Below are 25,884 nucleotides of genomic sequence, written 5' to 3' on the forward strand. Positions count from 1 at the left end.
CCATTGCTGGCGGACAATCAATGGCGGAAGCCGGCAGCGTGGAAAGTCTATGAAATTTGCTCGGTTGATTTCATCAACCTCTGGAATTTGGACTAAAAATAGCTCACAGTTTCTTTTAAATACTTTCTCACAAAGATTTTTCGCCAGATTGAATTCTAGCGCCATGGAAAATCCGGGAAGTGCAACTGCCAACGGCGCGGTGGAGAAGACCGCCAGTCAGCTCAAGAAAGAGGCCCAAAGGCAGGCAAAGTTGGAAAAATTCGCCAAAAAGAAAGAGAAGGAGGCAGCTCAGATGGAGGGTCAGAACCAGGTAATTATATAGCTTCCTTCAATTTGACCCTATTTTTTAAAGGATCGAGGCTCTCGTTGTAAACATGGGAAGTTTTAGTAAGTTTCGGGGGAAGAAAACTACCACGATCGGAGTACAATCCTCGACCACGATGCACGAATATTTGAAATGTGACTACTTTTCGTACCAAGTGATTGAATAATAGAAATTTTGCGGATTATTGCCAAGTCCTAATTTACTCCGGAATGGCTGCTGCAAAAGAACATCCTTGAAGTCCCCACTTGTAAACAGCTTTCACAATATTGCATCAGCCCTGTGAATGGGGGAAGGGGGATTTTGGAGGGAGGGGTGGGTCACCCTTCTTAACTTGAACCCATAAAAATGATAGGGAAGGGGTTACAGTGTTTTGTCTTTTTAGGAGTTTTACTTGTACAGTGATTATTCTAGTGAACCCAGATACTTTTAAGTTGCTAGGTCTCTCCAAATGCAATTAATCCTTTAACTCTCAGAAGTGATTATCATATAAATTCTCCTGCACACAGGTAATAAGAACACTAAAATTTATAAAGTAGAAGTTATTGTCTTTCTCTGACACCAAATTCTCTAAACTAATTTTCAAGGAAATGTGAAGCAGTTAAAGGGGAGAATTGATAATCAGACCATGGGAGTTAAAGGGTTAAGGTAATGTAAGGTTAGTGATAAGAACTTAAAAATCTATAAGAATTACCATGTATATTTATATAATATTTATATTTATAATATTACTATAAGAATTACCATGCATATTTTATATTTGTAACTTTTATTTCATATAGAAAAAGAAGGATAAAAAGAAAAAAGAAACAACCAAGAAAGTTTTTGTGTATGACAAACCAACAGCTCCAGGAGAAAAGAAAGGTGAAATATTTGATTGATGTAACTTGTATTTTTCTGATAGCGCATGTATACTACACTGTGAATTCAATAATAATGTCATTTCATAGTTTGTAATTAACTATTGCAGCATTTTCAAGTTGAGCCTTCTCAATAAGAAACTTGTGAACATTTGAAGTGAGAGAGTCATGTATATGGCCTCATGCCAGCATTTGTCATTTATCAGTATTGTATGGGCTAGCCCTATGGAGGATTTAAAAAACTTGTTTTCATTCTTGTTGTATTAAATGTAGATGTCAGTGGAGTTATGCCTGATAGTTACAGTCCTGTTTATGTGGAAGCTTCTTGGTATGCTTGGTGGGAAAAGGAGGTAAGCAAGTATTGGAACTAAAGTTTTGACTTGAAATTTTTACAGCAGTTGAAGCATGATAATCTGTGTAGGATGTTTGGAGAGTACTTGAAAATTTTGTCAATCGGGTACCACTTATAATTTACTAGTGCTCTGCCAACATTCAAAGTGAATTACTTGGCCAGTAAACCAAAAGAGGGATGGGTCTTTTGTTTTTATAGAGTAGCTATTGTAATGGGATTATAAGCACATTCAGTAAACAACAGGTTTTTGACTCATCAGAATTCAGTTGTGTAGTGCAGTATCTAATTTTTTTCCTAATTGACAACAATTGCGGAGCCTGAGAGAGATTGTTTGTAGTAAGTTGCATCATTCAATCAGATGATTATCTTGTCTTTCATCTTACTTGTTTCCTCTTCAGAAACATCAACAAGTTTTAGGGTGGATTAATTTAAAACCAGGGCCTTATCATATCAATTTCCTAAAACAGTCATATTTCAAGAGTTTAGATACAATACGAAAAATTAACAATTTGATATGATTTGTTTACAATATATTACATGTACCTTTTCACTGAAGGCATGCAATTTTATTTCCAGGGATTTTTCAAGCCTGAATATGGGGTAAGATGAGTCCAAATTAATTATTAAACTTTTTTGCTACAAACTCAAAATGACACAGTTTACTAGTTGTGAACTTCCTTTTTTGTTCTTTGATTTTCACCCATTTAAACATTGTAATATTGTTTGTATTTTTCGACTTGAACAGCGCAAGAGCCTTCAAGAGCCCAATCCAAAAGGTTTATTTATGATGTGTATTCCTCCACCCAATGTGACAGGGTCACTTCATCTTGGCCATGCCCTCACTAATGCTGTGGAAGACTGTATCACAAGATGGTAAGGAAATGCCCTATATGCTGGCCATGACTAGTGTAGTGTCTCTCTGGATTTGGAGACTGACTTCCTTAACTTACAAAACCACATCTTTATCAGTGCTGCAATTATATAAACCACTACTTGGCTTTGTTGATATATCCTAAATTAGTAGCCTACCAAATCCTGTTTATTTGTAAACTAATAAGAACGTGATTTCTCTAACTAGGAATCGTCAGATTGGAAAGACAGCATTATGGAATCCAGGGTGTGATCACGCAGGAATAGCCACACAGGTAATTGAACCCTTCAGCACTTGATATGTTTTGTATAATTCTCTCTTACTGCTTCTCGTTAAATTTCCTTTTACAACTTGTAAACATAATTTGATTTACAATGTCAACCCCTCCACCCTTGCACCTTCTAGTTGATAGAATTGTGGATGAAGTAATGAAATTGAATTTGTGAGGAGGAGGTCCTAATAATCATTTCTACAAATTTATTGGTTAACCACAATAGTCTTACTGACCTACAATCTTTCATGGCTGCGATAAATCTGATAATTCCATCGATAAGAGACTTTGTCAGATTTTGAATGAACTCAACATGTACATTGTGGGACAGTACTTTAAGAGTTAGATCACTTTTAGTCAGTGCTTTACTCTTCTTTCAGGCAGTCCTGCATGTAATTCCATGGAAAGACTTAATTCCTTTTCACTCTTTACACACTAACAACAGTATACATATTCATGATACTGTACCCCATACATTTTTTAAGGAACTGTCAAAGAGAATTTGTTTAACAATCACCAGCTTCTTAAGTTAGTGATCATTTCCTCATTTCCTTTGTTCTGATGAACTAAACATGTGACTCAGGGGTAATATTGCAGAGAGAAATTAGATGCTAGTCACTTAGGGGTCGGAGGGTTAAACATTGATTTTTGGGAATGGCAAAGATAACGTGAAAAGAAACCAAAAGAAGACTGTATCTTTTATTTTAAATAAATTTAATATTTACCTGATAACTTTATTTTTAAAAGCAGCAAATAATTCTTGACAATAGTTTACTGGATGAATGTTTTGTTTCTTTAGGTTGTGGTGGAAAAGAAGTTGATGCGCGAACAAGGTCTATCGCGACATGATTTGGGAAGAGAGAAATTTGTAGAAGCGGTGTGGAAATGGAAGAATGAGTAAGTTATTTTTCCTGTCATTGTTGGCAAATAAAAGTTGACTCTGAAAGTTTGTAGCACCTGATAGATTTTTTTCCATAAAACTGAGAAATTACAAACACTTTGTTTTGATTCTGACAGGTGAATTGTGTACTATCCAATCACAATGATTGAAAAACCTCAAAACCCCAAATTTAACAATTGTTGCTGTTTGTATAATTTTAGCCTCGTTTTTCTACACATGACTGGCTTTTTCTATGACTACCATTGACATTCCACAGATATTTCTGATGTTCTTTGTTTTCCAAGTTTCACAACAAAATATCATTGTACAACCAGAGATTGTACAAATTAAAAGTACAAATGAAGAAATTAACAGCGATTTCTAAAATGTGTAAATTCATTTTCTCAACAGAAAGGGCGATCGTATCTATCAGCAGCTGAGAATGATGGGAGTTTCTGTTGACTGGGATAGAGCTTGTTTCACCATGGATCCTGTGGGTGAACTTTTGTTTGTTTGTTTGTTTGTTTTATGTAGTCAGACCATACACAATTTGTCCACTTTTAGGAGATTTGGGCAGCACTTTTGACTTTTAATCTCAACCCTTTAACTCCCATGAGTGACCAAGAAAGAATTTCTCCTTTCAATATCAATATAATATCAAGTAGACTAGTTATGAGAATAAAGGAAAATATCAATCAGGGGATAATTTATTAGTTGATCCAATACTAGATTCTCTGAGTTAACATGATGAGAATTTTATAACAGTCAGTAAGAAGATTTACTAATGAGATTGTGGGAGTGAAAGAATTAATTTAATGAGAGGCAGTACTCTGCAAGAAAAGAGGTATTAAGTCTTAATTTGTTTACAGTGAAATGTACATCTTCCAGCTAAAATCATGTCATTTATTTAAGTATGTCTTTGTTTGTGTTTCATCTTATCAGAAACTCAGCAGGGCAGTAAAGGAAGCATTCATTAGACTCCATGATGAAGGACTCATCTACCGAAACAGACGGCTGGTCAACTGGTCATGTACTTTGAATTCTGCCATCTCTGATATTGAGGTAAATATTTCAATTGAAATTGAATTCACTTCATATAGATCCAGCAACAATATCTGCAGGGTGTAAGGAAACATGGAAGAATTATGGCAGAGGGTAGAAATTAATTAGAGTAATTGCTACAAATGGTATTAAAGCAATGTTGTCAATCTTGAATAATACCCCCATAATAAGTTGGCAAAATTCTCAAATTTTAGGTTGACAAAAAGGAATTACCTGGAAGAACACTGCTACCTGTCCCAGGTTATGAAAACAAAATAGAGTTTGGAGTATTGGTGCATTTTGCTTACCCTGTGGAAGGTTCAGGTATTTTTTTTTATTATTATTATTATTATTATTATTATTATAGAATTCTCAAATAGGAATTTTGATTCATCCGTAACTCGTTTCTATGTTAAAATAAGTCAAAATCTTTGGTTGATTTTTCATTTCCAACTTCCCAGTATGAAAGACAGAGATGCTGCAGGGGATTGTGTTAATCATAATTATATTTTATGTTCTTATTGCAGATGAGAAGCTGATTGTTGCCACCACTCGTGTGGAAACAATGTTGGGTGATACAGCCATTGCAGTGCATCCAAATGATCAGAGATACAAGGTTAGGAGGATAATATACATGTAACTGGGATTAACAATTATCCAATTGATAAAAAAAATTAGATCCACCTTTTCCAATCAATGCTTGAGGAGTAAAACAAAGTCATGTGGAATTCAAGTTCTCACTGAGTACAAAAACTTGTGAATTTCAACTGTAATAAAATTTTGTTATGATTGTTTTTTTTAATGTATATTTAGCACCTTCATGGAAAATTTGCTCTCCATCCTTTCTGTAATCGCAAACTGCCAATTGTGTGTGATGATATGGTTGATCCTGAGTTTGGATCAGGTACGTACTCACATGAACCCAAGAACCAGCAACACTATAATTTTGTGTTGTCCAATACCACTGTGTATGGTGTTGGTAGCTACCACAGAAGGCAAAAGGAATTGTCCATGCCCTTAAGCACTCTTTAGTCCAGAGGCTATAGAAAAGTGATAAAAGATGCTTGAGTGATAATGTTCAGTGTCCCTGTCACTTTCTAGGTTAAGGCTGATCATGGACATTAAATTTTAACGTTATTTTCATAGAGTCACTGTTTACAACCAACTACATTTTATCATGGAAAAGTGACTGTGTGATCTCTACCATTAGTGGCAACTGCACTGTGCATGTACAGGTTCAACATAGGATTTTTAAATAACTAAAATTTCCTTTAACATTGAGAAAGGATTGGTTATTTAGAGTGAAACTCATCATCAGAAATATATTTGGAATTTTACTGTATTTCCAATAAGTATCACAAAACTAACCTGTAAACAGCCAAATGAATTTGAGTGAGGTTGTTAGGTTTGCTTGTTTGTCCTTAATTCATTACTCAATATACTTTTCAGAATAAAATCAAAGTTTCCATGGTTTTCTGAGTTTAAGAAGTAGTGATCAGCTTAGGCAATTGCGACATAACTGTGCTTGAACTCTTCTCATGCTCTTTTGTTTAGGTGCTGTCAAGATCACACCAGCTCATGATCATAATGATTATGGAGTGGGTCAGAGACACAGCCTTGACTTTGTCACTATGATTGATGATAATGGTAACATCAAAGATCTAAAAGACTTTTATCCAGATTTCAAGCACTTTGCAGTAAGCTGTTTTCAGATCTGCTGCATGTACATGTATTGTTAGAAGAATATTGTTTAAAATACTTATACTTGCCATACTTACATTTCCGCATACACTAGATTATAATAAAGTCTTCCATTGAGTGTGATATTGTCTCGGAACAGCTTGAACAATAATTTGCCACTCACTGTACACTACATGTATTCTTCTACAAAGCTGTCTCGGTGTACTAAATGTAACAGTTATATAGACAAGACAAGCAGAAAATACAGACAGTCAAGCAAATATCATGATATGATGACTGACAGTGTACAGTGTTCTGTCTTATTTTAAGCATGACAGGTAAAACAAGTTTTAAATCTGTAGAGCAGTTGTTCTACCTGTTGAATTTTCAAAAATTGCAAGGGATTTATTGGGTGAGAGGTACATATTAGAGGTGGTAAATTTTATGGGCTACTGGTTCAAAAGGAGAACACTATGGGTTGCTACAGTTTACATGTATGTACTGATTGGATTGTTGAAAAAGTGGGTGATACAAGTACTTCTGAATTGATGAAGGCTGTTTGAGAAAAGACATCCAGTTGAAGCAAATATACAATGAGTGACTATCCTTGGAAACAACTTTGGTGAAACATTTATCTTTACCTTTTTTTGTGCTTTTAATTTTAGGGTTTGAAGAGATTTGATGCAAGGAAAGTTGTGCTTGATGCTCTTACTGCAAAAGGTCTGTTTATCAAAACAGAAGACAATCAGATGGTTGTTCCTATCTGTAGGTGAGTTTTACATGTAAGTTGGTTGGCCTGATTTAGTGACTTAACCCTTTGCTCCCAGAATTGATTAACATGTTACTTCTCCTTATAATATCCACACTGTATTCCAGCAAACAGGTAACGAGAATAATCAAACTCATCAGTGAGGTAGAAGTTTTTATCTTGATCTAACAACAAATTTTCATAACTGATTTACATGAAATGTGTAGCAGCTAGCAAGGAGAATTCACAATCAAATCTTGGGATTTAAAGGGTTAAAGTGATCCTTTTAACCCTCCTTCACAAAGGACAGGAAAGGAAACCCTTCACATTTGTGAAGGTGAATTTTATAATGGAAAAATGACATCTAAGAGACTTTAAATATTTTTTTTTAAGGGATACCTTCCACAACCATTCTCTTTCATTCATGTTAAGTTCTGTACTGTACGGTAGTCTCTAATGGACATTGTTGCACTGATACAGCTTCTTACTGCTGCAGTATAAGGCTTAGAGTTACCTTACCTTGCATTCTTTGCTTTCTCTCTCAGTCGCTCAAAAGACATTGTTGAACCTCTCATCAAACCTCAATGGTATGTGGACTGTAAGGAAATGGCAGATATGGCTGTGAAGGTACAGTGACCCATAACGTCCACAATTGATATTAAATGCTGTCGTTATCCAAGTTGTGATACAGATAAACCTCTCTTCTTTACCAACCTTCACCATTAGTGAGACCACTTTTCTCTGCAAACATCTGTTTTAAGTGGCTACTTTTTTAGAATATGGAATATTTGAAATGTGGCATAAGTCACTGCAGTAAGGGGAAAAGCAACCAGTTCCTTCTATCCCATATCCTGATTACTGTTGCCTGTGTGATTGAATACTGCTTTAATACTGATAACTGTGTCTGCAGGCAGTGCGAAATGGAGACTTGAAGATCATTCCAAGTATACATGAGAAAGTATGGTACGGCTGGCTTGAGAACTGTAGGTTAGTTATGCAAAAACTTATCTCTGTATTTACCACGATGATTGATCCTATAAATGGCTCTTTTTTTGTCAGCGAGGACTTGATTCAAACTGGTTTTTGAAACTTCACACCAGGGAAGTGATGTTGTAATTTGCGCCAGACAGTGGTTTGTGGGAACAGACTGCCATCTGTTCTTAACCACACCTCTTGGTTGACGACAAACTCACATCTGATCCTGTAACAAAAGCTCTTATTCTCAGCGTCTATCTTGTTAAGGCAGTTTAATTTTTTACCAACCTAAACAGTTTGCCCTTCTACTTTTAGTGTCATGTCATGAACCTCCTGCAAGCACGGAAGCGAGTTGATATACATTTTCTTTCTCTAGGGATTGGTGCATATCTCGACAGCTTTGGTGGGGTCATCGCATCCCAGCATTTTTTGTGACCATTGATGATCCAAGTGTCCCACCAGGAGAGGTAGGTTTTTTTTTAAAGATGACGACGAATACTAAAAGAGCAATTGTAAACTGAACGTCAAAGATAATCCACGATTGCGGTGTTTTTGCTTTACTTCGCTTTGCGATTGGTCCACAAAACTCGCGCCATTCTCTCAACCAATTAGAGGCAAACTAAAACCATTCACGACTTGGACGCACGCGTTTTCCCGCGCTTTGGGCAGTTTGGTTGTTTCTACCATGAGTTCTTATTGGCCCTTGAAAGAATTTTCCTTTCCTCTGTTTGCCGTCGGGATTACTTTAGTGACGACATTCCATAGAAAAGCGCTCCAATTCTGGAAAGTTATACTGATAAATACAAGTCCCATTTTTTAAGTATTTTCTGTCTTTTGAATTTTACTGAGAGTAAGTTTGAAAATTTACTTTAGAATGCTCCGCGCATCAGATTGTTCCGTCCAGTAATTTTATTCGTCTGTTGTTGTCTTGGTCATTTTCTAAAATATCAGTTACTTTTGACGTTTCTCTCTTACAGGATACTGATGGCAAATACTGGGTCAGGTAATGTAAAAAATTTATGTCCGCTAAAAAAAAGCGAAAAAAAGAAAACAAAAATATTTAGTGGAAAATGAATTGCAACAAGTGGGATTTTAATCTTCTTTATTGTGATCCTATTGTGTCGATTTTGTTTCAGTGGTCGCACCGAAGAGGAAGTAATGAAAAAAGCTGCAGAAAGGTTCAATGTAGCCCCCGAGAAGATCACTTTGAAACAAGGTAAGAATTGTTGTGATACCTGTTATGCATCCCCAGCCCTTGAAAATCCTGCCTGATCTCGTTCTTAACTTGTGTGTCCTGGTTTATTGCAGACGAAGATGTTTTGGACACGTGGTTCTCCTCCGGCTTGTTTCCTTTCTCCATATTTGGTTGGCCAGAAGAGGTTAGTTATCACATTTCGTGTGAGAACCTCAAGTGGAATTTTTTATTGGGTGTTGAATGTTATCGGAGGAGGCATCGGTCTTGTGTCACTTTGCTCGAAAAACTCACTTCACTTACCGAAAGAATCAGAAACGAATACCAATTCCGACTGTCACTCACGTTTTCCCGGGCATGAACCCTTTTGCTTATATCTAGTTTGAGTTCTCATTGGCTTCTCGGTGTATGTACCTTTATTATGATTAGCTGTTTTAGTTTTGAATACTGCAGCTCCTCTGGGTGTGCTTCCATAAAGTGAAAATATCATTGTCGAAGGAATTTTTCATCTTTAATGTAACTAAGTGCATTTAATGGTTTATTTTTGACCCGCGAGTTTTCAGTGAAGAGGAAGTGATGTTGTAATTTGCGCCAGACAGTGGTTTGTGGGAACAGACTGCCATCTGTTCTTGACCACACTGCTCGGTTGACGACCAATTCAATTCTGATCCTCTTTAACGAGAATGCCATATGAGTTTTTACTCTTGATGAGGGTTTTAAAACAGTCCCTCATAGAAAAACCGTTAGCAAAGTAGGGACAAGACATCTACATTGAAATCCCTTTCTACTTTCTTTTCATTGCATTTCCTTTCTTAATAGACTGACGATTACAAGGTATTTTACCCTGGTACGTTGTTGGAGACTGGACATGACATCTTATTTTTTTGGATTGCCCGGATGGTGAAATTAGGCCTTAAACTTACTGGTCAGCTGCCTTTCACTGAAGTGTTTCTTCACGCAATGGTGCGCGATGCGCATGGCAGAAAAATGAGCAAGTCTCTCGGGAATGTTATCGACCCCGTTGATGTCATTAAGGGGGTGTCTCTAGAGGTGAATGGTGCATTTTCTTTCGGACTTAAATTGAATTTAAGTTATAGGTTCAGTCTAACAGGTGTCGCGTTCTAAATCTGATTTTTTTGCAAGAGTAGGTAATATGTTTGAGTTAAACAAGTTCTTAAACGTTGTCAGAGGCGGTATTTGATGTTGTTGTTTTTCAATATGTAAATAAAAGAATACGTAATCCTTTGTGTTTTTAGGATCTGCATCTTCAGCTTGAAAACAGTAACTTGGATCCGAGAGAGATTGAACGAGCTCGAAAAGGACAGGTTTGTCTGAGTATTGATGAATCTAGAACTCTTAATGGAAGTGAAAGTTCCTTTGATCACATGGTACAAATTTTGTCATGCCAGATGACAAATTGTTTACTTAGACATTGAAAACAAACAAAATTTGACCTTGACTGAGTTACTTTCCACTGTCTTAAATGTTCAAGTGTGTATTTTGCCACACGCAGCCTACAGCTGGGCAGAACTAACGGTTGTAAAGTGGGGTAATTTAGCATTATCAAGATAACGTAAATTGGCCACCGTGAAGAGTTTCAAAGCTGACGTTTCGAGCGTTAGCCCTTTGTCAAAACGTATGAAGTGGGGCCTATTTTACGTAGCCTGGAAGCAGGACCTCAGTAGCGCTTCAGTATAGGCGGATAAGTTTGAGCCAGACTACTCGCCGACTCGTCGAAAATCTTCCTGCGGGCGGAGAAACGCTCGTCCTGCAGCACTACTAATGAGGGCCTGCTCGCAAATTTAATTCCAAGACCTTGTTCAGGAGACAGGTTTTTTGCATCGACCCTAAAGTCTCATCAGCCTCGTTGGGTGCGTCAACCGAGCATCAAAGCGTCGGTGTACTTTCTGATATTCTTTGTAACTTTCGTAGCTCTCTCGCCCAGAGCCATCGATTCGGAGATGTCTTTGGTGAAATTCTGGCGCCGTGCATCTGACAGTTGTAGATACGTGAACATCGCGGCCTTAAACCTTTTAACCCCTCAGAATGACTAGCATCTAATTTCTTCGAGCAAAATCATCCCTGAATCATACATAAGGTCTCGAGAATCAACGAAATGATCACCAACTAAAGAAGCTCCTTGATTGATAAACAAATTCTCTTCTTCAGCACCTGAGGAAATGAGTAGAGAACATTATGGAGAATATACATACTGATGTTGGGCGTGAAGGGTTGATCTCACTGTCTCTCTTTATTTTACTTTGGTTTATTTCAGACTTGGTTTATTTTTGTACGTTTCATTTTAGTGTTATGATACCATTTTACCCCGTAAAAACTTGTAATTAGGTATAACTCTTAAGCCTCTTAAATTTACAGAAAGAAGATTATCCTGATGGCATACCAGAGTGTGGCACTGATGCTTTGCGGTTTGCACTTTGTGCTTACACTGCGCAAGGTTAGTGTCCTTGTAGTGTCAACCGTTTGACTTCCATGAGTGACCAAACATAATTTCTCCCTACAATATCAGTACAATATAAAGCAGACAATTGATGGGAATGAAGAAAAATATCCATTAGGGATTATTAGTTGATCCAATACCACATTCTCCAAACTGACTTCATGGGAATTGTATGGCAGACAGTAAGGAGAATTACTAAAGAGATCTTGGGGTGGAAGAGTAAAATTACGGTGATACAACGACTCGTTCAAGTTCCTGAACTCTAAGGGAGCAGTTCACGAGATGGAAAACAAGCTGACCTGACTTTCCTTGTTGTATTTTATTCTACAGGACGGGATATTAATCTTGACGTACTTCGTGTGCAAGGTTATCGTCATTTCTGCAACAAGCTGTGGAATGCCACTAAGTTTGCGCTGAGCGGCCTGGGACCTGACTTCAAACCAAATGTCAAACCTGAGGTGAGAGTCTGTGTTGTGGAAATATATCTTTCGGCAGGGGAAGGGACGGGAGTTATGCAAGGTGAGAGACATTTATATGAAAAAAATCTGCCCCGCAAGTCATCTGCTAGGAATCAATAGCACGCATCGAGCTATTGTCCTACCATAGAGAGTTCTTGATCGCATTCTGTTTTGTCTCGTGTAATGAAAAGTTTTCATCTATTAACTGAGACAAGTCATTTTACAAACGGAAACTTCAACTAGTTATCAAACTGACATTTCTCTATTTTGCGTTTCAAAGCTTATTGGGAGCGAGACTCTAGAAGACCGCTGGATTCTCAGCCGGTTATCTTATGCAGAGAAAACAGCAAATGAAGGCTTTAAGAACTACGATTTCCCATCAGCCACGACGGCTATTTACAACTTCTGGCTTTACGAGCTGTGCGACGTTTATCTGGTAAGAAAAGTAGAATAAAAGGCGTGAAAAAGTTCTCTCTTAGAATCCTATTTAGTGATCACTTGTGAACTTTCTCGTGTTGCTTAAAAACATTTTTTGGTATTTTTTGCCTGTAGGAATACCTTAAGCCAATTCTTCAAGGAGAAAACAAAGAAGCAATCAACACAGCACGGAACACTCTGTATCCTTAAGATGCCCTTTTTAGTTTTCCCAGTGTACTTTTCATTTCCTTTTCTTGAATCACTACAATGTTTAATTGAAACATGGTAGAAGTATTCTTCTTAAGACAAAAGGGCAGAGGAAGAAATCATAGGGAGTAATATCTGATTATTGACTGAGTGGAAGGGCCGGGCGAGAAATATTTGGCTCGAGATCATGATTAACGGACCGAGCGCTACGAGGTCCGTGCGTCATGAGCGAGAGCCATTGTTTTTCCTGTCCAGCCCAACCTAACTCGATAAATAAGCATTTTATCATATGACCTCTAAGTGTTGAAAATTTCGAAAATTTTGTTTCAACCCAAATAGGACATACTCAAATACAACAGAAGGGCGCGCATTTGACAGCTACTAAAGAGATTCTACCATAAATAACCTTCCTTTTTTCTTCGAGTCAGAACAAGAAACTCACAGTTCATCGATACATCGACTCAGTCCCTGATCTGATTTATTTATCGTGAAGTCCACAATGTCAATCCACGTTCTCGGAAAATGAAAAAGAACCGTTTGAATGCAGGGCCGGACGGGTTTTTTTGCGAACCGGCTCGCGTCAACCCGTCTGTCGCTACACACGTCAGCTTCCACTATGGTTTTCTATTGGATAGTGCGCGCGGGGGACCTCACGTGACGTAAGATAAAATTCCTTAACCATTGCAAGCTACACGTGTTTGGAGAATGGGTTGATTCTTCTCAGTCCGTTCATGCCTTACGTGACAGAGGAACTATTTCAACGATTACCGCGTAGGACTGAAGACTCACCGCCAAGTATTTGCGTCACACCTTACCCAGAGGAGGTGAGTGGTGATTGAGTACAAGGTTAGGGAAGGCAGGGAAAGCGTGCTTTTTAGTCACAACATATTCTTATTAATTCCTTTCACTTTTACAAGACTGAATAGATCCGATGATAAATTTCTATCGAAAATAATTCTTAAATATTTGTTTTTCTTGGGAGGTTACACAGTTAACGTGTAGTTCTAGAGGTCCCTCTATGTTTCTAAGGTGTTTCTTGCATTTTTAGCTTCCATGGAGAGACGCAAACCTCGAGGACGAGTTGAATCTGGTGCAGACTATTGTGAAATCGATCCGTTCCATTCGTCAAGAGTACAACTTGACACGTGCAAAGCCTGAAGGTATTTGCTCATAAAATTCTTTTGTTTTAAATGTGGGAGTGAAAAAAAATGTTTTTCACCATGGTGTAGTCAAAGTTACTGATAGGGGTGAGATTGAGGTGTTTCAAATCTGAAACTTAAACCCTTTACGCTCCAATATCAGTATGTTATTCTATGTACTGATTTTATACATTTTCCATGGTATTGACAAGGAGAATATTTTTACTGATCAAGAGCTCCTTAAGTTGGAGATCATTTCTTTTATTCTCATGACCTTAATATTTCACTGAGTGGTGATACTCCAAGGAGAAATTGGACGCTAATCACTCGTAGCTGCGGGTTTACTTTTGTAGCTCGAGCTTGATTACGTCACAAGCTGGAATTTCGGGATTCGTTCACACCGAATCCTTAAACAAGTTTAAGAACTTAAAAAGTCAATCTTTCAACGCCTTCATAATCGACACCTCTTATCCCTCAATTCTCTCTATAATATTGTTTTTAAATTTTTTTTTAGTGTATGTAGTGTTCTCCGAACAGTCTTTGGCAGGGGCGGTCAGCAAATACGCAGAAACGGCGTGCACGCTTAGTTCCAGCGAAAGGTAATACTAAAGTTCAATTGCGTGATCCTTCATAGGTTTTAGCGGCGCGTATCTTTTAAGATTCACAGCTCCATTTCGGTTAATGGGCCGGCTGGACTCCCGACCGAGAGTTACTTTCTCGAGTCAACAAAGAGTTTAAATGGGTAACAGTCAGTTGTCCATGAGTCCCATTCAAAATGCAGTGAAGGTATCAGCTCTTTGCGCTGCTCTTAACTACTTAATTCTAAGATTCCTGTGGTTTTGACTCTTTTTCCTCACATGGCTGTTCATGGCTGTGCTAACGTACGATGATGTACGTTACGTTTTTAAGACTCGTAGCTATGACGAAACTTTACTTCATAATATACACCCGTCCATGCGGTTGAAAAAGCACTCATTCCTCTTAATAATCAGCAAAACGCTTTTCGACTGAGTGCGGTAAGACCAAAACTTAAGTAATCCCAACGGCCAATCAAAAGAAAGGAAATTACCATAAGACCCAATGAGAACTCGAATTCAAAACAACCAAACTGCCCAAAGCGCGGGAAAGCGCGTGCGGTCAAGTCGTGATTTGTTTCAGTTTTTGCATCCGATTGGTTGATGAAGTGATGCGGGTTTTCTAGATCAATCACAGAGCGAAGTAAAGCGAAACGTGAGCAACCCCGGATCACATTCGACACTCATTTGAAAATTGTCCTTGTGACACTGACATTCCTAATTAGTGTGACTGTTTCTGTTTGGCAGGATTCATGTGGTGTGCGAGGAGAAGCCTCCACGTGGATGTGCTGTGGCAACTGTCTCGGACAAGTGCGAAGTGCATGTGGTTCTCAAGGTATTTAGCTGACATCCTCTCATGTATCACCTTTTGAGTCATTTATGCGAGTGCTATAATGAGGAAACAGAAGTCGTTACACCACCTGCATAATATTTTACAAGGTAACCCTTTCCTCTGTAATGGTTTTACTTTTAGGGTTTGGTGGATGTAGCTAAGGAAATCACAAAGTTGGAAGGAAAGAAAGATAAACTAAATGGACAGCTGACGAAATTAAATGAAGCCATGGGAATTGCTGACTACGCCACAAAGGTATGATGCAATAAAATGGGCCAGCTTGATAACAGGGGGAGTGTGGGGAGAGAAAGGTGTCCTTTAACATCCCTCTTTAAACCAAGCTAGCTGGTGGTAGGCACCTTAATGCCCACAGAATGGTCTTTTGGGATCGCCCTACTGGAAAACCTGCTCAGACCTTGTGGAGGAGAGGTGATTCCTCTCCTTTTGTTCTCGTTCAGTTATCTTGTGGTGCTCAATTTATCATTTTCGAGTTGCTTTAAGCCTTTGCATGAAAATGAAGCTTAGTGCGAAAATGAGTTTTTGGATGTAAAAGGATAAGCACCAAAACCTGTTGATAAAAAAGGAGACTACAGAAGTCGGGAAGGACCATTAGCTTAAATTACGTTATTTTTCCTCTTTTGATGGTAATCAACATTTGCTGTTTTATGTGAACATTTCAGGTACCGGAGAACGTTCAGCAACAAAATTCTGAGAAGGTAAATCTTTTGTAATTAACCTTCAATATATTTAATTTTATCAAATTTACAAGATTCAAATTACGAAGTTGTTACGAAATCAGGCGGGAAAACTACTCTCTTGCTTAGGTTAGGTTTTAAAATGGTTGTTGCAGGTGATTGTTGCCAAACTTTAAACGGTCATTTCCAAGATCACTAAACCAGGACGATCACACCACAAGATTAACTTTGGTTTACGATTCTCAATCAACAAGGGCAGAAGTTATAAGCAGTAGCTTGATTTACCTGAAACACCTTCAATTTTTACCAGGTTTGGGGAGGGTTTTAACTAACTTTCAACTCCAGGCCTAAAACCGTTTACTTCAAAGGTAAATTCTATGTGAACTTATCTTGGGTCATGTGACATGACTATTACTTCTCAGAGATTGATTTTGGCTGTTTTCCTGTTTCAGCTCAAACAATTAGAGACTGAGCTTGGGAAGATCGAAAAGGCGATTGCTTCCTTTAAACTGGCTGAATAATTGAATTCAATGCTCCTGTCGAGAATAATAGTAAATGAATGGAATACCGAATAATTTTCTTCGTCTCCGTTGGTATCAGAACCTGCGCAACTTTCTTTGTTCACCTCGCTCGGTCAACAGGCCCTCGCGGTCTGGCCAATCCTGAACCCCACTATGGGCCGTGGTCCTCAACTCATTCCGAACTTCTCTTGGACAACAGCTTAAGGAAGAAACCCGGAAACTCGGTTGCTATTCACCTTCACTGTAATGCTGCGTGCGTGCATGTGCTGTTCGTGGAACGCAATGAAAGGTTCTCGAAGAGTGATTGTTGCGTTGTTCGACCTCTATTTGCATCTTCAAGTCACGGTCAGGCTGTGTAAGCGGCGGTCTCGTCCACCATCTACAATGAGTGGCAAAAGTCTTGGGGCGCTAATTCTCACCTTGTTTGAACGGTTTCCAGTTTACTCATTTTAGGGCTGGATCTGAGCAACTTTCTTGGGAAATGGGTGATGGGTGATTGGAGGGGGGGGTCGATGGCAAAAGTAATAAGAACCTCAACAATCAGGGGACTCCCTCTAAAGTGTAATGTTGATTTTATTCGTCCCCAGTACTTCTGTAACTCATTGCAGTTTTTCAAGTGTTGACTCCAAATAATTCTATGAAATTACTTGACAGAAAATAGCTTGGAGCTATTTCATATGGATAATCAACTAAACTGATCTTAAATTTACTGCAAATTTATCTTTACTGTGCGAAATATTTTTGTTATGTGTGTAGGAACTTCGACGAATCCTTTTTTATTTCTAATTAAATCAAAATATTCTGGAACTTAAGAGTGCTGCTTTACGGTAGCAGCAAAATCTAAGGGATAAAAATTTGCGGTATTAAAGAAGAGGAGTTGAAATTACCATCGCGTTATCACTTGATCTTGAAATTTTAAACTCTGATTTCAACCCGGTCGTAACAAACTACGACTGACCTTGATCGTCCGAAGCTTCCTCCCAAGCTTCCTCCCCTCCCCCCTCCCCCCCCCCCTTTCAGCTTCCCACAGATCACAGATGCAACTTTCATTTTACATACTGAAATAACACAATAGAATATCACTGAATAACAAGTATCTACTGTTATGAATACCCTTTAATTCACCGCCTTAAATATAACCATGTTTCGTTTTACATTGACCAAAATATAACTATTATCTTCCGATATTTTTTAAGTTCCCGTTCCGCTTTTAAACAAGTCACTTCTTATCTTCGTATTGCACGATATACGCTTCTTACAAATTAGTTACAAATCATTCTACTCAAGTTCCTAGCAACGACACAAAGTTCATTTTACCTTAAATCTTTATCATGTATTTTTGTCATCCACCCACACTTGTGATTTATTATTATTGCTCGAATATAACCCTATCCTAGAAAACTAATAATTCAAAATTTTCCTTAGTGTGAACCAATTTTCGTTACAAAAATAACACTCTAAATAAGCTAACATTAAAAATCGCTGGGTTGTCATCAAGTGCACTGGTATCAAAATTCTCTCGGTGTGGGGGAGGGAGGAGGGGTTGGAAAGGGGCGTTCGCCCCCTCCTCAACCAAGACCCGAGAGTCTTGAGTAGCTATCGCAAACTGAAGTTGACTTCTCCACAGCGGCTCATAGATTCTAATAATAGGTCATAATAGGGGCTGTTTAAAATCTAAAAAAAAAACCTCCAATTTTTTCTTTCTTCCCTTTTAGCCACTTTGTAACAAACAAAAAAACTACAAATTCACATGAAATTGCAATTTTACTTAGATACAAATAGATAAATTCCAGTTGTGGTACTGGAAGACAAACGACTGAGTGCACCAATATTTTCCACATTTGTTTTCACCCTGCAATTTTGAACGAAATCAAGTATGACCCTGATTAAGATACATAAATAAATGATAAATAACAATATTTTTTGAGCAGTTAAATATTTTTCGCTTGTTTTCTCGACTGTGAAGGAACCCGGGCGACAGCAGTCATAAACATCATCAACAAATTCGAAACACAATGAACCACTAACAAATGATACGTATAATTTTATGGGAACTTGAAACCATGAGAAATTTACCAAGCCTCGCTCATCAAGATCAGAACTGTCTGCAGCTTCAAAAATTCGTGGAGGCGCCAAAAGAAAGGCGTGCCTGCAAAATTACAAAATAGTTTTACAAATTGAAGAAAGTTACCTGTTGCTACAAGACCAGTCTCGTACCCAGACCCCCATGGGTATGAGGTTACTAGAAGACCATTCCCCGCTCACTTTACCCAAAATAACATTCTTGGAAGGTAGTGATCATAACTAATAAACTTTTCATAGATAATCATTCGCAGATGAAAACGGGACCAAACTCACCCGGTCAGAGAAGGTTACTTGCCAGGCGTCATCATCATCATCATATGCCCCATCTTCCTCTTCCAAAGCACTGAACCGCACCTCGTCAGACCAAATGTCTCGCAACCTCTCCGCACGCCTGCGTACTCTGAATCTCGACCCAGTCCTTCCAGTCGACAATGATTTGTCGTCAAAATCAATTTCGTCCGTTTGTTGACGGGCAAAGTTGATAAAAACCTGGGAAAATTGAACAAGATTTAACAACAAGATAGCCCATAAACCTAAGGGACAGGAAAGATCGAAGAAGCAGCCGGAAGAATTACTTACGTTATCCAGTGTTGTCTGGCTAACGGAATAGTCCTCGATTTTCAACACTTCATAGGATGATTCAATATGACCAAACACCTCGGAGAGTGCCATGACACCCGAGGGGAGCTGGTACTGAACCATGTTATGATGATTTTCCTGAAAATGAGTGAATTTTTCTAGAGTAAGTGCCAAAGGAGTTACGCTATGATTCTTCTAACTAGTGTTCAGGCGACAGAGAGAATTCCCTTTTATTAGAGGGAAGACTTAACATATAAGTGTGTGTTCGTGCAGGAAAAAATGGGGACAAGAACAAACGATGAAGGAACATGGATTTTTTTTAAATGTTTACAATTTAACAGTTTCACCAATTAGATTTTTCAAAGCTAAATACCCTGACACTTAAACCAAGTCTACCATACCATACTGTCTACCAAACATGTACTTGGAAAATTGCGTAAGTCTGTTTTACCTTCAACGTTGCACGAGGGAACTTTTCGGAGAAAAACTGGTACAAAGGCTCCAAATTGGGTAGGTCTCCCTGAACACGGACAGTGATGATGTAGCCCTCCCCGAACCTGTCAAAAATTGAACGCGTTCCAGGTAAATCGAGCTTCTGCTCACAACTTCAGCCCTTTTTGATTGAGAATCATTAACCAAAACTAAAGTACTCGCAATGGATATAAGCAACTCTGCATATAAGTAACTTCTCAAAAGAAGCAATGATAAGTCAAAAAAAAAAAACAAACACCAAAACCGCCTAAAGCGCAAGAGAGGCTAACAGTCAAGTCTAGCTCAGTCTGGTGGTGGCGCGAAACTTTTGGACCAATCAGAGAGCATTTTTAGACGAAAACATTGCTATTCTGGATTATTTTTGACTTTTCCACTGAAAAAGGGGTGGAACAGGATCCAAAAACAACTCGAAACTCTCCTTTGTGGATATTCGTGCGTACAACTGACCTGTTTTTCAGGTGTTGACAGCTTCCAAGGCACTTAAAGCGGCCATTGACCATGATAGCCAAGCGAGTGCACAGTGCTTCACATTCCTCCATACTGTTGGACATAACGCAAGCGTGAGTTTAACAGAAAAATACTGATTCAAACTTACGAGTAGTTTTGTGCTAGCCGTTGCTAAAAACTGACCTGTGTGAAGTCAAGATAACTGAGCGGCCGTCCTTAATGATATCCAGAATCAAATTCCACAGAAAGCGACGAGCATGTGGATCCATCCCTGTGGTAGGCTCATCCTGAACACAGGAAAAAATGAAAAGAAACATTGTGATCAATCAAGTTAGAGGGTCTCACATATCCCGAATCAGGACTCAAGGAATACAAAAACTGTCTTTTTTCGAAGTTGTTAATGCTTTGTGAAAACAAGAGATACATATTCAAAACATAAACAGAGGAACACCTGAGTGCGGAAAACCATAACCAAACAAACGTATTTCAAACTGAAGTTCATATTTGCTTTGAACAAACCCTCCAAAGTAGGGTTTACTTAGTTGAAATTTAGCATTGCGAAGTAAATTAACCTTGTCCTTATCTCGAAATATCGCATGCAACGGAAAGTTGGTTTAAAAAAAATAATCTCTCTTCGCTAACTGTCCACAAAAGGTTTGTTGGGATTTCGTTTTAATTTGTATAATACTCAAAAAACAACAAATAACACGAATTAATTACCAAGAATATTATTGGCGGGTTGCCAATCAGAGCCATGGCGGTTGAAAGTTTCCTTTTGTTTCCACCGCTGTACGTTTTGCTGGGTCTGTTAGCAAAGCGTGACAGTGAAAGCTTCTTGAGCGCCCACGATACAACCTAACGATAAATACAAGATTCCATCACAAAAAAAATCTATACTACGTAAGATAAACGCTAGAGAGTGAATTTGTAAAAATGATGCTCGTGGGTTAGCGAGACCTAAATTTGCAAACAAAACTTTTTAACCCTTCAACTCCCGCGATTTGATTAGAGGTTCTTAATCCTTATATCAAATAAAACTCTACAACTAAAACGTTGATCCATTTTCATCTACTTTTAATCGATGATGTGGTGAAATTTTGAGAGAAGTTAGCACTTTAGATTACTTCTGAGCCAAACAGGGATATTGAGTCCCCTTCATTTGTTTCACGGTTCATTAAGACATGGCAGCTTGATGCGTGATCCAACTGAATTCTCATTTTGGGGGGCAAATGGGACAATGACCAAGTTTTTATTAAATTTTCCACAACCAGTTGTTGCCAGTGACACAAAATTTAGGAATCGTGAAATTTAAGTACAGAACGTTTAAAACAGGTCGAAACTAAATTTCTTTATTTTCCTTTTAACTACTATTTTCATAGGTTTTGTCTCAAAGTGGCATTCAATCTCAAAGAAGGCAAGTTTAAAATCTAAAATCGCAAGCGCTACAGAGGGCTACGCAGATGGTCCATGCTACTTACCGACTGCAATTCGTTTCCAGGAATTCCTCTAAGCCGTGCGTAAAGCGTCAGATGTTCACTCGCTGTCAGTTCATCGATGAGAGCGTCGAACTGGGGACAATATCCCATGCACTTATGGACCTTCTGCATCTCGGACACAATACTGTTGTCAAAGAAAAAACAAACGTTAATTAATTGATCTGTCATTTCATCGGTAAAACAGTCCATACTTATGTCTATCTCGTCAATGTCTGTCTACATCCGTCAGTCTGTCTGTCTGCCTGCCGTAACAGCGTCTCTATAAGCATCTGTTTCTGTCTATAGGTCATTGACTCACTGAGTCTGTCAGTTTGTCTATCCGTTTATCCATCTGTCTATCCATTAATGTGTCTGTCTGTCTGTAAATGTGTCTGTTTCTGCGTCTGTCAGTTCGTCAATCTACCCATCTGTCTCCCTGTCTGGAAGGCCATTCACCTATCTAAAACATCTATCTAATTACACGATCGAAAATTCGAATTATCGATGAGAGGGCTAATTAGAGCGACAACTCCAAGACTGTCCGATAATTTCCAAAGAGGGCGGATGTTCAGATTGTTTCAAAGCAGTCAAATGTCCTGACCAGATTGGTTATGTTGCAAGCTATTTGGTGTTCCACTCTACGCTCCTTTTCACTTATCCATCGATAGCTGTTTTACCACATTGGGGTGGACACCAGAGGGTCGAAGGGCGAGAGGAAGACCAAAAACCACTTGGAGAAGGACTGTCGAAAGAGAGAGAGGCAAGGCAGGGTGGAAGAGCTAGAATTTGGCCAAGGCAGTGGCACACGACAGGGGGGTTGGGAGGACAATGTGACGGCCTCATGCGCCTACTAGCGCAACGAGCGATGATGATGATGATGATGATGACCGATAACTATTGCAATAAGCAACTGCAAAACTCATTTTCAGTGAACTAACCTTCGGCTTATGACTAACCTGTGTGTGTTTAGGTAGGCATTTCCCGCCGTCATTGAGGTGTCTCCGGTTAACATCTTAAATGTACTCGTTTTTCCAGCTCCATTAACACCGAGCAAACCAAAACACTGCAAGGACGAAGGATAACCTTGAGAAAATGCGCTGTGAATTTTCTACCAAAGAATCTTCAAATGAATATGCAAATCAGTTCCAACTGATAGTGTAAAACTCACCTCTCCCTTAGGTACCCCTAAACAAAGTCTATCCACGGCCAGATGCTTACCACGCTTTCTAGAAAAGTAAACCTTCGAAGAGAAAAGGACGATAAATTGGTGACAATCCCGAAATTTATTGAAAAGTCGTATTTCAAAGGCAGTTATCTGTTGTTTTCATTAGCAATAACGCTGAGAATAACGCCACTGACTTCGATTAAGCAAACGAGGCTGTGTTACACCTGTATCTACTGTGTAACTGATCTAAATCCATTCACCACTGGATCTTCGCGGATCGCAATGCCTCACCTTTGTTAAGTTTTCTAACCGTACAAGGTCCCTTCTGGCGCCTCCACTCAGAACCCTGTCTTTCTCAGCTGCTACGTCCTCGTCCAGGCCCTCCACTGGTTCCTTGGACACGTGCGTGCGTCTTAAGAGAACACATCGGTATAAGTTATAACAACTATCATTTCGTGGCGTTCTTCCTTTATTCCTGTCAATACTGCGATCTAAAATCAACTCTCTTACTACTTGCCAAACATATCTTACCAATTTTAGCTCTAAGAATTTTTCGTTAAAACAGTGAATATTACCCAATTGAAAGTTTTCTTTTAACCTTATCAATATTTTGCTTGAAAATATTAACATTACATGTAGAGATTCCTTTTGGTTTTTCTTGCAGGTGAAGGACTTTAAAAGCTCACCTTCGCTTCACAAAGAATCTGAATTCTATCAGCACGGTGAAAATAAAGAACACTATTCCTTCCACAGCCATGCATGCCAGGTTACGTGTTGTGAGGAGCCATTCAAAGGGATCTCTAATCTTATCGTCCTCACCTGAAAACAGACAAAAGGTCTAAAACGAAGACGAAGCCAACTGCGTTGGAACTAAACCACTTGGGAAAAAACTTAATTGTCTAAGCTTTTAGCCTGATAACTGAGTTGTCGGAAATATCAACCATCTAGGAGTAGCTGTTTTTCTCCCTTTGTTTTGGTCAGATTCATGAAAATGGTTACATCAGTTATACCTATTTATGTCTAGTGCAATTTCTAATGTGCTCTAACAACTCGTAATTGATTTTATTCCATACATACTGAGATTTAGACTGCGAAGTATTATCATTCGTGTCTCTGATTGGACGAACGATGTATTTTCACAGTCGTTCGCTTCCAGTCTTCGAATTCAAATGTGAAAAAATATGGGAATGTTTGAAATAAAAACATCAAAAGTGCTGGAACGACTTTAGGTCATTCGTTGCAATGTATCAAAAAAAATCACTCGTTCGCGGCGCTCACTAGTTCGTTTTTTTGATGCATCGCAACTTGTGAATAAACATCTTTCGCGCGCTCTTTCCATGACATAATCTCCATGTTATACCTATCTGTGTGTAGTACTCTGTCAAATACTGATTGTAAGCCAAGTCCATAAGACCATGTCCCAAGCAGTAGTTCGGAAATCCAAGATTGATAATTCTCAAGGCTTCGTAAACTTTGGTTAACAGCTGAAAAAAGAGCAAATAGATTCAATCAGGAACTTCAAAGGAGAGCTCACTATTGAGGGGAGTCACCTATCAAACAACACAACATATTATCCATTTACATACTATTTCATAGGAAGCAGCATGAACGATACTGAGAACAAACAATGTCCTTCTCACGTGTATCATACATTCAAATTGGTTGCTTGCAGTCCTTAATTGTGAATCGTTTCTATCCTGAATCATTCTTGTTCCTTTATGGGACATTTTCCCATATTGCTGTGACTCTCTCTGACAAATTAAAATTTTTCGATTTCCCTCACGTTCAAGGTAATTTTGTGCGTTGAAAAAAAGATCCTGAAAACATTGTGTGATAGTTATATAACTCCGCCAGTTTTTTTTTACTTTACCGTGTCGTCGTTAGTTTGCTTAGCATCATCTCTAACCAAACGCTGCATGCTAATAGAAAATTTAGGTAGAGCACGAGATTTAAGCACACATAAAGATTCTTTTAGTGTAGTATCTTACCACATCATCTGGGAAAAGCTGCAGAATGAATGTAGTGACGGTAGCAGTAACTCCAACAAAGAGGTTAACCACTATCATGAACACGTACGCGGAGCTGGCTTCGCTGAAATAGAACGCTCCTGGATACATCATGGGAGTAATGGACCATCTGCAACGAAACGTCAAGTGAAAGTTAGGCGAAAACTAGTTTATAAGAGACAGGAAATGAAATATTTTTAACTACGGTACAACAGGAGGGTGAAACGATCATGTAGTGGGTGACGGTAACCAAATGGCTTCCTTTTTAAACCACAAGAATGCATCATAAAACAAAGAGAAAACAATCAGTGATTCATCATCACAGCGCAATTTGACTGAGCGCCGTAAAACCAAAGCAAAGATAAAATTGTCACAACGCCCATTCTGAACGGATTAAAATATCTCGAGACTACCAAAAGCTAAAGGGTATTGGAAGTAAACTCAAGCAAACTCCCTGAATTATGGGAAAAGGCGGATGATTAGGTCAATCCGCCTTTGGTTTTAGCCCTTAACTCCCCTAAGTGATCACGACAGAATTTCTCCTTACGATATCAATACAATATCAAGCAGACAGGTGATGAGAATAACTAAAAATATCATTTAGAGGATCATTAGTTGATCCAATACCAAATTCTCAAAACTAACATCACAAGAACTGTATGGCAGACAGTGAGGAGAATTACTGATGAGATCTTGGGAGTTAAAGGGTTAACTTCTATTTTTAACTTGTCAGTGATTAGTGGAGAGGGTAGTGCGAGTGTTATTGACAAATCACAGATCCAGGTGAAACAAACCAGAGCAATACCGGATTATTTTGACTTTCATTGGGTAACTGTCGACCCGTTTCGTACAAGAGAAACAGTTTGTGGTCATTCATTAACTCACCCGTAAAGCAGGAAGAGGCAGACAACGGCCGGGAAGTTCGTGTCTGAAGAGTAGGCTGGTACTTTAAACACATGTAGGAGAGTGATACAGGCACACGCTGGGATTAGGTAGTTACACTGTGGGAAGAGTCACAGTAACACAGTTTTCGTTTATAATGTAGCTTTAGTTATCAATCTACTTGCTACACGTCTTGAATAACCGCGATTGCTGAAGACTTTTTGCTATAGAACGCTTTTCGACTTAGAATCGTAAAAAC

General features: G+C 38.6%; 2 protein-coding genes across 2 annotated transcripts in view; one reads left to right on the plus strand and one right to left on the minus strand.

Annotated features, from left to right (window-relative positions):
• Positions 1-16: 16 nt before the first annotated feature.
• LOC131795752 (valine--tRNA ligase) lies at positions 17-17,358 on the plus strand. The gene is made up of 33 exons (XM_059113356.2): positions 17-310; positions 1,105-1,186; positions 1,456-1,532; positions 2,111-2,134; positions 2,280-2,407; positions 2,613-2,679; positions 3,476-3,573; positions 3,968-4,049; positions 4,499-4,618; positions 4,813-4,921; positions 5,125-5,213; positions 5,411-5,501; positions 6,152-6,294; positions 6,943-7,046; positions 7,571-7,652; positions 7,936-8,012; positions 8,377-8,467; positions 8,978-9,003; positions 9,137-9,216; positions 9,309-9,379; positions 10,012-10,242; positions 10,449-10,517; positions 11,569-11,647; positions 11,981-12,108; positions 12,389-12,544; positions 12,661-12,725; positions 13,421-13,556; positions 13,781-13,892; positions 14,386-14,470; positions 15,194-15,281; positions 15,420-15,533; positions 15,959-15,994; positions 16,426-17,358. The coding sequence occupies exons 1-33, from the start codon at positions 50-52 to the stop codon at positions 16,492-16,494; spliced, it is 3,270 nt and encodes a 1,089-aa protein (XP_058969339.2). The 5' UTR covers positions 17-49; the 3' UTR covers positions 16,495-17,358.
• A 639-nt stretch (positions 17,359-17,997) lies between these two features.
• Positions 17,998-25,884, minus strand: part of LOC131795750 (ATP-binding cassette sub-family A member 2) — a 28,535-nt gene continuing 20,648 nt past the window's right edge. Inside the window, exons 29-43 of the mRNA XM_059113355.2 lie at positions 25,629-25,744; positions 24,726-24,873; positions 24,098-24,221; positions 23,424-23,556; positions 23,029-23,149; positions 22,741-22,812; positions 22,529-22,635; positions 21,576-21,717; positions 20,818-20,952; positions 20,281-20,384; positions 20,098-20,190; positions 19,610-19,715; positions 19,159-19,296; positions 18,853-19,068; positions 17,998-18,643 (exon numbers count right to left, since the gene is read on the minus strand). Coding sequence (XP_058969338.2) covers positions 18,608-18,643; positions 18,853-19,068; positions 19,159-19,296; positions 19,610-19,715; positions 20,098-20,190; positions 20,281-20,384; positions 20,818-20,952; positions 21,576-21,717; positions 22,529-22,635; positions 22,741-22,812; positions 23,029-23,149; positions 23,424-23,556; positions 24,098-24,221; positions 24,726-24,873; positions 25,629-25,744 — 1,791 coding nt within the window. The 3' untranslated portion in view covers positions 17,998-18,607. The remainder of the gene's footprint in view (positions 18,644-18,852; positions 19,069-19,158; positions 19,297-19,609; positions 19,716-20,097; positions 20,191-20,280; positions 20,385-20,817; positions 20,953-21,575; positions 21,718-22,528; positions 22,636-22,740; positions 22,813-23,028; positions 23,150-23,423; positions 23,557-24,097; positions 24,222-24,725; positions 24,874-25,628; positions 25,745-25,884) is intronic.

The sequence above is a fragment of the Pocillopora verrucosa genome, chromosome 4, assembly GCF_036669915.1.
Source record: "Pocillopora verrucosa isolate sample1 chromosome 4, ASM3666991v2, whole genome shotgun sequence".
NCBI classification, from domain to species: domain Eukaryota; kingdom Metazoa; phylum Cnidaria; class Anthozoa; order Scleractinia; family Pocilloporidae; genus Pocillopora; species Pocillopora verrucosa.